Here is a 12,534-nt window from a genome sequence, read left to right as displayed (position 1 = left end):
GGCTAATTAGGGGCCCTATTTACGATTATCGTAGCTAGCCTAACTTACGGTTAGAACCTCCTTTTTATACCTACTACGCAGATATTCATATAGTTCAATTGATCTCTTCGTCAACTACGGTTCGAACTAACTACCCTGTCATAGGGATACCAACACTTAGGTAGGAGCCCGATCTGCGAACACTCCCCGGACATGGAAGTCCAGCAACGTGAGAATCAAGTGACGATGGTTGAATTATCCAGCACGACATGGACCTCATCGCCTATTCCTCGTGGATCATTGCATTCAATCTCCACCTTGATAAAGCCGCAAATGATAGAAAAATCAGCGTGTACCCTGGATTTGTAAACGCAGCACAGATACATCTTGCTCGCGTTCAGAGCTACGGGAGTCTCATCAATCCCGGCTGCGCTACAGCTCGACACAGTATCCCAAAGGTCCATATCTGTTGACGGCACTACGTAGTGACAGACAGTCCGATCAGGGTCTTGGTCCATGATGAACCCAGTCCAACCGTTAGGCTTCCTCGTGTCCTGTTCTGGACGTTCTTATTCCGCGTTGAATTTTTGCTTGATAACACGGTCTTCGGAGGAGCGCTCGGTTCAAGGTATATAATTAGAGCAGAAACAGTTTGGGAATGCTGAAAGACTGTTTATCCCACACCTGATCACATTTCAGAAAAAACATACGTGTTCAAACATCCGCTCATCTTAGGATTGTTACTTAATAGCAAGAACGCTGTGAACATTGTTCTTGGCGTTTAGGTAGTACTGAATATCATCATTCGTTCTTTGGCACCTGCGCCATGATCAAAATACCTTCATACGGATATCCAGCTCGCCTTCTCGATACAGCCTCATCTTCAGGAAGTTCTTCGTTGGTTCATTCGTATCCATCGAAGGAGCCGCAAACCAGATTCAGGCCGCAGCCGAACTACCCGTTCAAACCCCCAATTAAGCTCAAGGGGTGGCCAGCCATTGCCGCCAAGTCACACAAGCGGAAGGTCCAACGGCTGGCGCCTCAATGGTTCAAATGGCTGCCCTCGGTTCAATGCACGATTGTGGTGCAATCTGCCCAATAACAATTGATTCAAATAAGCCCCAAATCTAGGGTCCTCAGGTTTGTTCGTAGATGGGATCAAATGAGAGACACAGACGCATGTGGCGTGCTTGGCCCTCGGAGGAAGTGGATCAAGCATAAGACACGGGTTCGGCGACACTCGACTCATGCCGTATTTATAGGTAGCCTGGTCTAAAGGTCGACCGAAGCATGTTGGTTGGATCAAGACGGGACTCGAGGAAATGTTTGCTCGCAGAGATGCCTTTCACGAAACTGCAGGATGAGGCGTAAAGCCAAAGGTCTAGTACCTATGCATCCCGTAAGCTCCGTGAGACAACGTCGCAGTAAGCTCGAGAGGTTCCACCGAACAGGCGCAGTCGCAGAGCTCCAGTGATCCATCGCCAAGCTGCTTCCTTGCCACAGTGGACACTGGAACACGTTTTTACTGCGCAGGCCAACCAGCGACCCGCTGCCGTCTGAAGAGAGTTGTGTTTTGTGGATGGCGAGGGGAAAATCTGGGGAGTAAGTGTCAAGTACGTAAAAGAAACTGAGGTTAACTGGTATGCGGACTGGCGATTCAGTTTCCATCTCGTGTGCGATTCCACTTCCCCGGAGCCAAAAGGACGTTTGACAATCGTGGCGTGCTTTTTCTCTCCTTGCGCGGTGGTGTGTTCCTGGACACGCTATTAGTCACAACAACTCCCCCGCATCTCAGTCTCTGGGCGAACTCGAATTCGAAAAGCAGTGACAGGCTACAGAAGGTCCTCTGCCACCAACTTGGGTAATTAGTTGTGAGCCAAGAAGATGGTCGCTGTTGAAAGCTCGCTTGGATCGCCAATCGCAAGCTGACTGGGCGACTGGGCAAAGTACCCGTCAATATGGTATGGCCAAGGTACCGTGATTCCATGGCTTTGCTCGGCGCATCCAATCGAGGCTGCACACCAAGACGATCGAAAGCCTTTGCTCTGGGTCAAGCTTTGGGCCCTGAGATGCCATGAAATGCCATGAGATGCCAAACTCTTGGATTTTAGGGGGTCTCCAACGACATGTCTTGGAAGTCTGCGGTATCGGGCAGGATTCGCAGCATCTCAGAGTGTTCATCGTAGATACGCCTCGAAAAACCACACTTTTGCAGATTTTTCAGAACTTTTGGCGAACCATAATTGTTGTTGGGTGATGGCTGTGTGATTTTTAAGTTGGGCGACAAGAGAATGTGCCTTCCCGAAGCGTCGCTAGCCCGGGTAGATTGAGACTCTTGGCGTCAGCGGTCGTGATGGTCAGAGAGAACTCAAAAGTTCGTGTGCGCAACAGACGAGACTTCAGCCAGCTCAGGTGTCTGGCATCTGGCGCATATTAGTAGGTCTTGGCTCGCGTCAATCGAAAACGCCTCATTCAAAGAATATGGCCGACAGATAGCCCGTTCCTAACCGTGATTGCCATTGATTGTCCAAATAAACCGCCGCAGTGTCGTCGCCACGGGGGAGGAATGGTGCTGATAAGCTTTGCCACCCTCCCCGGATGCGCTCCGGGCGCCTCATGAGTAACGTATGCCAGATAAGGCCTCAAGAGGGCGCAAGTGCCAGCCAAGACAATTGTCGTTTGGGTCAACCTTTAGTGACATATTGAGGCAGATATCCGAAGCCACGGAACGCCAATGACATTAGGTGCAGTCGCGGGTGGGTTGGCGTGCTCGGATGACACGACGGGAGAGAAAAGATGGGCCGTTTCGACCGAATCGAGACATGTCAAGTTCAGATGTCCTGAATCGTGGCAACGAAGTGGGCGCATTGCGAACCTTCGACCAACGAGGCCATCAAGACAAAACCCGAGTGACAGAGCGAATGACGGCAGAGCCGACTCTGGTATCGATGGTAGATATCGTGACAAGGGATGGTGGTGGTGGGCGGGGAGCGCCAGGTTCGCCAGCGGTGCTGTCACTGTCTCTGTTTTGTTAGCAGATGCGTATGACACACGCACATCATGTACCATGTAGGATCGCCCATGAAAGACTGTTATCTTTGCCGAGACTTTATTCCCCATATTTCCCGCCAGAGGGGGGAATGTTCTGTGTGTCGTAGACCAATTGCAGCACATGGTGATGCGACCCCCAGGGATGTGGACGGATGAGGAGGAAGCATTGCGTGGGTATTCGTAGAATTGTATGCCCTTCTTTCAAATGGCAAGCACCAAATAGCGTAGCTCGACCAGTTTGGCGGTGGGTTAGGGGTAAACAACGCGGCACAATCGAGTCGTGTCGGTCGCCCCAGACAGGTAGGTAGGCCAGGGGTCGAATCGCCAGAGTTTTGCGCAATCAATCCAAACTTTGAAGGGTGTCAAAAGCGCCCCCAAGTGGCAGTTGGAGCAGGGTGACGGGGCAGCGGCCGGAGATTGGGCGTCTTGTGTGTGACGCGATGGGAGATGGGTGGTCCGCTTCGTTTCCTGAGTGGCTCCCCCTCACAATATTACGGTTGGCTGTACGGATCCCTCGCTTTTCGAATAGGCGTATCGCATCACAAGACGGAACTCGAGGACGCAAAGGTTCGATGGTGTGGTTGGACGGCCTGGCGGCATTCTAGAAGGATTCCTTCGCCTGGTTAGCGGCGGCCTCCCTGTCCTGCGGCGCCCGCCCCTGCGAGGCCAATGGACGCGCCGAAAGTCAATCAGCGATGAGGTGTGACGATTCCCGTCAGCTCACAGCAGATGATCGAGGGTCTGATACTGATTTAGATCCTTCTTCGTACACCGCAAGGGGATCGCACTTTGTAGAGACGCGTTGGCATGGTAGATGGCAGCAAATGCTGGGCAGCCCTGGTCACGAGGCGCTGGGCCAAGAAGCGCAAAGAGGCAGGAGAGAAGCTGGAGACCGGCGGCCGGGAACCGAGGAAGCCTAGCAGCTCCCATCGGGCTGGCAGCCAAGCCGTTACATCTGAGGATTCCTGTCGAGATTGGTTCCAATAGGATTGGATGAGATTTTGCCTTTGATACCTTGCCTGTCACGAGCTGTTAGAAGTCGGAGACTCAGGGAATGGAAGCGTACTAGGTAGGTATGCAGAGAATAGCAGTGAATGGTGACGGTCGGACTGCGAGATCCATCAATCAAGCAATAACGCCCCAGTTCTTGGTCCTTCCCAAACAGGAAGCTCGTCAGGATGGGCTTGGATCGGGAGGTACGGCCAAGAGACACCAAGCCGCACAGCCCTGTTCCAGAAGACCTTGGCTGCAGGTCGGTAGCTCCAGGAGGGAGCCACGGCCTTGGCTCGAGTAGACGAGTTCGCGTAAAGTTGAAAAATCCTGCGTGTCAGAGACTGCGATTCTCTGAAGCCGAAGTGGAAGTAAATCGGGTAGGGAAAAGGAAGAGAAGAGAAGCAGCAGGGTTCGATCCTCTGTAAGTCTGATACTCGGAGGCAGGTACAAAGATACGTACAGGTAAGGATGCATGTATACCTCGACCTACCTTACCTACCTAGGTACAGAGTAGGTACCTATCGAGGTCTGCAGAAAGGTACCTAGGCGGGCACTTGTTTAAGGTGAGGAAGGCATGCAGCATGCAGGCGGCAGGTCGCGCATTCCATTCTTGGGGAAGGAAGGTGTGGTGGAGTACCGTTCATCCCTTCTGTCACCACTTGTGTCCAGGACTCGTCGTCGAAACGGTGGTACGAAGTACTGTACACCAGGTTAGCTCATCTCAAATTCTTACTCCTCACTCTGAACTCTCAAAAGTCTAATAACAGTGTTTGTATCTATCACTCCACCTCGATGGATCTTGCTGGCTCATAGACAAACATTATCTATCATACGGATATCGCATGGACCATTCCTCGCCCCATCCAACTTCTCATCGCGCGGCCGTGCCCCTTCTCATCGCGCGGCCGTGCCCCTTCTCACTCCCGGTCTCATGGGTCGCTCACTCCCCCGCTGGGGACGGATCTCCACTGATAGCGTGTCGGTGGAGTGAGATGGGCGCCCGTAATAATTATGAGTGTGCGGCGTGCGCACTGCGTCCCCTGCTCAGTGAAATGTCCCGAGCAAGTGAGAATGAGTGAGTGAGAGTATGAGAGGAGCAGTGAGACTGAGAGTCCGGGCCAGTCAAGTCCAGGGCAAAGGCCCGGCACCGTCCCACCCCCGCGCGCCGCTACCAAATCACTGTCTTCCACTTCTGCCAAATCAATTTCCATCACATGGATCCATCCGTACATTTTCCAACCTGAACATACAAATATCGCAACCCATCTCCAGCCGGCACCGTCCACCAGCCAATAACCCTTCTGCCAAGACTCACCATAAACCATGACCGGTTCTTCTAATCACTTGGCAAAAACCCCCCCATTTGCACCGTCTGGCATCTACGCTCCCCACCGAGCCCACCTTCTGCTCTCAGAAAGCTTACTGGTTTCTGCCAAGCCGCTGTGTTGCCTCTGATGGGACATATCCGCCGGTCGTCGACGTCTCTAGACCAAGAGACCCGAGAGAGACGCCTGCACGCTTCGTAGCCCTCGGAAGCATCGAGCCACGCACCGCACCGTTGACCGAACACATCGCATCCCTCCCAGCGGCCAGTAAACAGCATGCGAACCTCCGAATCAGATCTTTTTGTCGCAGACCACTGGCCTCTGATGGGGCCACCTGAAATGCCGCGTCCCACAGTCTGAAGGGCAAGGCTCAAGGCTGAAGCGACAGAAGCGGTGTTTGCCTGTCTACCGAATCTGCCACGTAGAGTGACACCGATGCAGCCCTTGGACGTGAGGCGAGTTGACGACGTCGCGCTGGGCTGGATTTGTGAGATGCTTCAACGATCTCGTCCATCCCACCATCTCCGAGGCCTTGCCATCTTCGTCTTCCACGCAGCTTCCATTGCTTCCGAACACCCACATGATACCTCACATCCGCCATCCGCATCCGCATTCTCATGTACGATGGAAGTGTGCGTAGTGTGAATCTCTGCCGTGGGCTCTTCCTATCTGTGCTACACTACGTACACTACTGCTAGATGCCGGCCGTCCCCTTCACTCCCCTTGGCCTACCCTTCCTTCCCTCCCGTCTCACGGCTGACCGACCGGTCCAACTACCTGCCAAGACTGTACCGGAGAGACTCGTCTGCCTATCCGTCTAGACCTCTCATAATCTAGGTCACCTTCCTCCTACCTCCTGGCATTTTCTGCAAGCTAGCGGCGCAGCTATCATGGGTGATTTCCCGGGGAGAAGGTATCCCGGAAACGAAGACGCAGACGAAGAAGATGGAGAAGAAAAATAACAAGGGACTAACGTAAGACAGGCAAGGTGCTCTTGGCAACTTTTGTACTTCTGTAGATACTAGAGACAATGTGCTCCCTTCATCGGGAAACCATGTACAATGTTGGCAGGGTAGGGTCACGGAAGGAAGAAGAGGAGGGGGTATTGGGTCGTTCCCTCATGCCGGGGTCTCCCTGGTCTCTCTATTCCATGTTGCAGCTTCCCATCCGTTGGATTTGCGCCGGTGAGGTGAGCGCGTCCAAGTTGGTTGGTCCCCTTCTCGTCCAGCTCCAGCTCCAGCTTCTCGCCCGAGCGGTATGCTGCACACCTCCCTCTGTGTCTGCCTCGATGTCTCTTGACGGAAGTCTCGAGGGACGTTCCCTCACGTTTCCTTTCTGTGTATCCGTAAAGTGTCCCTCTCCATCCTACCATCTGCCTTCCTGCCGTACACCTACCCATCTCGCCAGGAAGTCCTACCCATCCCACACACCTTCCTGTCTTTGGTCTGGTCCGTTTCTACACATCCAACGACCTTTCCCGGTACCTTTACAGATACCCTACATGGTACTTTTACATGGGGCAATGCACCTGCACATGTCGTCGCTCCCATCGTCGTCGTCGTCGCGCCTGGCTTGTTCCTCCCCCTCTGCCTTAGCTCCCCCGTCCCCGTCGCCGTCTCTCATCCCGGGTGCTGTCTCGAACCTTTATTAAACGGCATCCCGCGCCGCCTCCCTCTCTATCTCGTCCCTTCTTGTTGTCCCTTCCACCCCTCATACTCTTGTAGTTCTTTACAGAGTAAAACCAGCTTTCCTCTTCCGTCGTCGACAAGGGCAAAGGTCACGACAAGCGCCAACGCGCATCACTTCTTCTTCAACAACCGGCCTCTAGCTTCTGTCCAGAGCTATCGAGCTTACTCTTCATCATGTCCAAGGAGGATGCTCAAGTCGGCGTGGTCCCCCCCACGTACGACTCCGAAAAGGGCGCTCGCCACACCGCCGGTGATGGCCATGTTCCCGATAACTTTCGCGAGGATGACTTCATGACCCGCAATGGCTTGAACCTCAAGAGTTTCCAGCGCCGTGAGTGCATCCCTCTCCAACTTCGCTTGGACAACTTTGCGGCCTGTCTCCAGCAGCCCAGCATCGCCTCGCCTTGCCTGTATATCTCTTCAGAGATCGATTTCTAACAAAGCATTCTTAGGTGACTGGGGAACTGGCGACACTGAGCTCGACCGCTCCATGAAGCCTCGTCACTTGCAAATGATTGCCATCGGTGGCTCCATCGGTGCTGGTTTCTTCGTCGGTTCCGGTAGCGCCCTCACCAAGGGTGGCCCGGGCTCTGTCCTCATCTGCTTCTTGATCGCTGGTGTCATGATCTTCAACGTCGTCTACGCTCTCGGTGAACTCGCTGTATTGTACCCTGTCTCTGGTGGTTTCTACACCTACTCTATCCGCTTCCTTGATCCTTCCTGGGGTTTCGCTATGGGCTGGAATTATGTAAGTCATTTTTCATCATACCGCGCATCGTATCGCGAGGCTCTAACATGTGGCAGGTCTTCCAATGGGTTATCGTCTTACCACTCGAACTGACAGTCTGCTCGTTTACGATACAATATTGGAACAAAGATATAAGTGTCGCAGTATGGATCACCGTCTTCTGGTTCTTTATCATCTTCGTCAACGTTTTCGGAACCTTGGGCTTCGCCGAGGAAGAGTTCGTCTCCTCTGCCTTCAAGCTCTTTGCCACCGTCATCTTCATGGTCGTCGCCCTTGTTCTCATCTGCGGCGGTGGCCCCGAGGGTGGAAAGTACGATGAATACTGGGGAGACCGTCTCTGGAGCGACCCCGGTGCGTTCCAGAACGGCTTCCGTGGCTTCTGCTCTGTCTTCGTTACCGCCGCTTTTGCCTTCTCCGGTACCGAGCTTGTCGGCCTCGCTGCTGCTGAGTCCGCCAATCCCGCCAAGTCCCTTCCTGGTGCCATCAAGCAGGTGTTCTGGCGTATTACCCTGTAAGTCCTTCTCAAGTCAAACGTCTAGAGCTCTGGCTAATCATACTCTCAAGTTTCTACGTCTTGGGTCTTACCTTTGTCGGCCTTCTCGTCAGCTCTACCGATGAGCGTCTCCTGAACTCCGCCAACCCCTACGCCGATGGTGTCTCCCCTTTCGTCCTGGCCCCTCTTGATGCCCACCTTTACGGATACGACAGCTTCATGAACGTTGTCATTCTTGTCTCCGTCGTCTCTATTGGTGTTTCTTGCGTCTACGGTGGTTCCCGTACCTTGACCGCCCTTGCCCAGCAGGGATACGCCCCCAAGATCTTCACCTACATTGACCGATCAGGCCGTCCCCTGCCTTCCGTCGCCCTCAACCTCGCTTTCGGTGGCCTGGCTTACGTCCGCATGGCGTCTTCCGGAGGTGTTGTTTTCGACTGGCTCTTGTCGCTTTCTGGTCTTGCCGCCCTTTTCACCTGGGGATCCATCTGCGCTGCCCACATTCGTTTCCGCTCTGCATGGAAAGCCCAGGGCCACACCCTCGACGAGCTTCCCTTCCAGGCCATCGGTGGTGTTGCTGGGTCTTGGCTCGGCCTGTTCCTGATTGCTATCTCTCTGATCGCCCAGCTTTTCGTCGCTATCTGCCCCCCTAGTGGCGGCTTCGCCACCGCTGAGGACTTCTTCAAGGCTTACCTTGCCCTGCCCGTCGTTCTCTTCTTCTGGGCTTGCGGTTACTTGTGGAAGCGCAAGGGCTTCTTGAAGCTTTCCGAAATCGACCTCGACACTGGTCGCCGTGAGGTTGACTGGGATGAAGTCAACGCCTACCGCGCGAAGGTTGCCGCCTGGCCCACGTGGAGACGGTGGGCAAGCACTATCTTCTAGAAGACTTCGCTGTCTTTTATACTTGCTGGATTGTCTAGCACTAAAGGGGAGGAAGCATCTGGGGAGGATGTAAATAGGAGATGTTGGCCGAAGAGCAGCTTTGGCTCTAGGCATGTCTCACTATCATGATACCTATCTACTTTCTGAACTTGTAATCAGCAATGATGTCCCTATCATGGGCTTCAATACAGGGGTTTATTGAACCGCATCTATTCTAGTGTCATGTGCGCGCCTGTCATGATTGAGAGTGTAGCGTTAAGCATCATGTGTGAGTGTACTCATGCGCTCCGGGCGGGAGGACCTAGATTCTGGGTTAGGTCCTCGTCATAAATCAGCGATGGTGCCATTTTACCCCGCGTTTACTACATCCAGACCAAAACACCCAGAGGTGGAGGCTCCGGTCACCAAATAATATGATCTGCATTCCGTTCATTGCACGGAAACAGGATCAGATTATCATCACTCGATCGGTCGTTGCAAAAAGGTTTGTGGAAGTGGTTTAGCGTGGGCTGGCTGATGCCGGCCTCAACCCCCCGGAGCATGGGGGCTCCACAACGGCCCGAGGTAGACGACGCTATCGACGGGTGGCTTGGATTTGTCGCGTGCCGAAGTTCCGGATAAGGTTCGATACAGGGAGGTTGAGTGGTTGATTGCGGGCGTGAGGGGATGAAAACTGACTCTGTTCTGTAGACGCATCATTCCCATCTCTGGTGTGATATTCTTCAGTTATGGATTCTGTGTAGATTTTGGTAGTAGACAGATGCGGGTAGAAGATGTGAGGACGAGGATGGTCTCTACAGGCGACAACAGACAGGCATGCCTGACCTCTTGTCCAATGGAGTATGAATCTTTCATAATGCCTGAATACATGCTTCATCATTCCCCTATTGCTTGGGTTATGAGACTATTGGAATTCACATGAATTCTTTTCGATCCATTACATGCTTTTCTCAACGGCTTATTTTTACGGGTCTCCCGTATTCCGATCGGTCGGGGAGTGGATACCTTTTCCGCACCGGTAGTGGGGCCGTAACCTGTTGGATCTCCGGTGCCGAGCTAGACGTCAAGGCTGGGCTCAACGGTCTGCCTTCAAGGCTGGCACGGGCATTCTTCATCGTTTAGAGGCATCACCTCGGCCGGCCAGGTCAAACTGGCTCGGCGGTAGAGTTGTTGGAGGTTAATCATCAACTCCCCCGAATCGCCTACTTGCCCTCCTCAATGCAAAACCCGGGGCAGCTTCAAGAAAATGCACTTTGCGATGTCAATCATGCTGTCCATACTGATCACAACGGCCTTCAAAGACACCTTGCAATCCAACGTAGCCAATCACCTCGCAAAATAACTAAATTGCAACACACAGGTCACCCTCAAAGCCTCGATCCTTCCCGCAACCCAACCTCGATAACCCCCTGCACCGCACCCGGCACCCTCCAAATCTTAACAACCCTCAGCCCAACCGACTCGATCAGCGCCCTCCACTCCTTCTCCGTGCGCTCCCCGGCGGCGCCAAACGCCATCATGCTGATGTCGAAGACGGCGGCGTGCGGGTGGACGGCCCGCACGTCGTCGTCCATGATTTGGTCGTGGATCAGGATCCTGCTGTAACCGGGCTTCAGGGCGGTTTTTTGCATCTCGAGGATTCTGCAGGCTTGTTTGTCGGGCCAGTCGTGGAGGATGTGGTGCATGTAGTATGCGCGGGCATCTTCACGTTGTTTGTCAGTCTTTGCTTGGAAAGTTGAATTACTCTGGCAGAGAGGACTTCAAACGTACGCTTAATCGGCTGAGGTGTGTAGAAATCATACGCCACCTTATGGATCCCCTTCAGCAAATTCGTCTTGTCATCCGCCAGAACAGATGGCAAATCTTCCAAATACAACCTCGACGCCGTCTCCGGATGCAGTTCATAAAAGGCCTGCAGATCCTGTCCCGCGCTGCCACCGATATACACCAGCAGCGGCGAGCCCGGGTCGTCGTCGCCGGAGCCGCTGTCCAAGAGGGTGTGGCTGGGGAAGATGGACGTCCACCTGGCCCTGTTGAGCGTCGTCGTCCGCTGGAGTGTGTTGAAGGCCTCGCTTTGTTCGGGGTGGGCTTCGAGATAGGCGAAGAGGCCGCCTTGCCAGCCGTGGGCTGAGTCAAAGACTGTTTTGCGGGCGCTGCGGGGGCTTCTGTAGGATGTTTCGCGGAAGAAGATGGGCATGTGGGTGAACATTGGGACTGTGTGGTCGTAGCTTGCTGGAAGTTAGAACTGCTTGTGACGGGGAGAGCCGCTGGAGGGACAGGAGGGGATGAGGATGTTTGTCTTACTAGAATTTAGCGGTGGTGCTAAAGTTCGAGTCCGCAAGCTGGTCACAGAATCTCGTGGGCTTGTAGGTCTTGTCTGAAGTCATCTCTACGATGTTATTCGAGACCAGTAGGCGGAGGAGTCGATCTGGGAGAATATGAGATACTGCTACAAGGTACCCGAGACGGGATAAGTCACAAAGTAAAGCGGCATCGCAGGACCCCTCCGCGAGGCCCGTTAGCTGAGTGCAAGTCATGGCTCTGCTTCCATCAACCTTCCATTTCTTAAAGATATTGAGATCCTGCAGTATCTTGACTGATGCTAGGACAGCCGGCTGGTATATAGTTAAGTTAACAAGCTGTTCTGAGCCGTCTCCGTGAAATCAGTGACACTTACTTCGCTCAAGAAGAGTCTCACAAACGTCTCCCAAGGAGATTCGACATTCATCGTGAGCTCGTAAAGCTTTAGAAGAACTCGCGATCTGTCGCCCTCGCTGAGGTCTTCGACCGATGTAGAAAGGGCTTCCGCTGAGCGTATGAAGTCTCCGACAGCATCATTCTCGTTCATTGTGGATGACATGCTGACTGTTTGTTAAACTACCCTGTTTTTGCGTCAATTTTCAAATTGGTCGCTTTGGCCTTTTCCTCGAGATAGCTAAGACGTCGACTTGAAGCAGGAAGTATAAAGCTTAGAGACTTCTGGTGAAGCTCCAATCATGGATTTAATGCTCCAAAGAAGAGAATGAAACTGCCAAGGGCAGCAAGCTCTTTATTAGAAGAAGAAGTAAAGACGTTGCACCGATCCTAAGTCCCCGCCGAACACAGAGACTTGATTTGTAAGAATCATGTGCCATGATCTGCGATGGTATCACCAATATCCATATACTCCTCGTAAGCCTGAACGACGAGCGGGGGAAATTGGAGCGGGATCGGAGTTTAACACCAACATTGCTCAAGAAAGTCAAACATCCCGGGAGCTTGAGCTTGTTTCAAACTCAATGTATGAGGAGACGTTATTTCGTCGTATTTGATTCGCTGGAATGTTAAATTGAATGGTGACAGACTCTGGATTGGATCTGGAGAAGAAAATGGTGG

The 12,534-nt window shown here is 53.2% G+C and overlaps 4 protein-coding genes across 4 annotated transcripts; 2 read left to right on the top strand and 2 right to left on the bottom strand.

Annotated features, from left to right (window-relative positions):
• Positions 1 to 2,713: 2,713 nt before the first annotated feature.
• CLUP02_09207 (uncharacterized protein) lies at positions 2,714 to 3,052 on the top strand (the record flags this gene model as incomplete). The annotated part of the gene is made up of 1 exon (XM_049288186.1): positions 2,714 to 3,052. One exon carries the CDS (start codon positions 2,714 to 2,716, stop codon positions 3,050 to 3,052), a length of 339 nt encoding a protein of 112 aa, XP_049145330.1.
• A 2,307-nt stretch (positions 3,053 to 5,359) lies between these two features.
• CLUP02_09206 (uncharacterized protein) lies at positions 5,360 to 6,240 on the bottom strand (the record flags this gene model as incomplete). Its single annotated transcript, XM_049288185.1, has 2 exons — positions 5,360 to 5,827; positions 6,202 to 6,240. 2 exons carry the CDS (start codon positions 6,238 to 6,240, stop codon positions 5,360 to 5,362), a joined length of 507 nt encoding a protein of 168 aa, XP_049145329.1.
• An 853-nt stretch (positions 6,241 to 7,093) lies between these two features.
• Positions 7,094 to 9,159, top strand: CLUP02_09205 (amino acid permease; the record flags this gene model as incomplete). Its single annotated transcript, XM_049288184.1, has 4 exons — positions 7,094 to 7,367; positions 7,489 to 7,784; positions 7,841 to 8,295; positions 8,349 to 9,159. Coding segments are annotated over 4 exons (1,836 nt in total), but the record flags the coding sequence as incomplete, so codon positions are not given.
• A 1,367-nt stretch (positions 9,160 to 10,526) lies between these two features.
• CLUP02_09204 (O-methyltransferase) lies at positions 10,527 to 12,007 on the bottom strand (the record flags this gene model as incomplete). Its single annotated transcript, XM_049288183.1, has 4 exons — positions 10,527 to 10,861; positions 10,930 to 11,387; positions 11,464 to 11,774; positions 11,837 to 12,007. 4 exons carry the CDS (start codon positions 12,005 to 12,007, stop codon positions 10,527 to 10,529), a joined length of 1,275 nt encoding a protein of 424 aa, XP_049145327.1.
• Between the last annotated feature and the right edge of the window lie 527 nt (positions 12,008 to 12,534).

Source organism: Colletotrichum lupini, chromosome 4 (assembly GCF_023278565.1).
Source record: "Colletotrichum lupini chromosome 4, complete sequence".
Taxonomy (NCBI): domain Eukaryota; kingdom Fungi; phylum Ascomycota; class Sordariomycetes; order Glomerellales; family Glomerellaceae; genus Colletotrichum; species Colletotrichum lupini.
The sequence above is the reverse complement of the archived record's forward strand: the minus strand, read 5'-3'. Positions and strand labels throughout refer to the sequence as shown.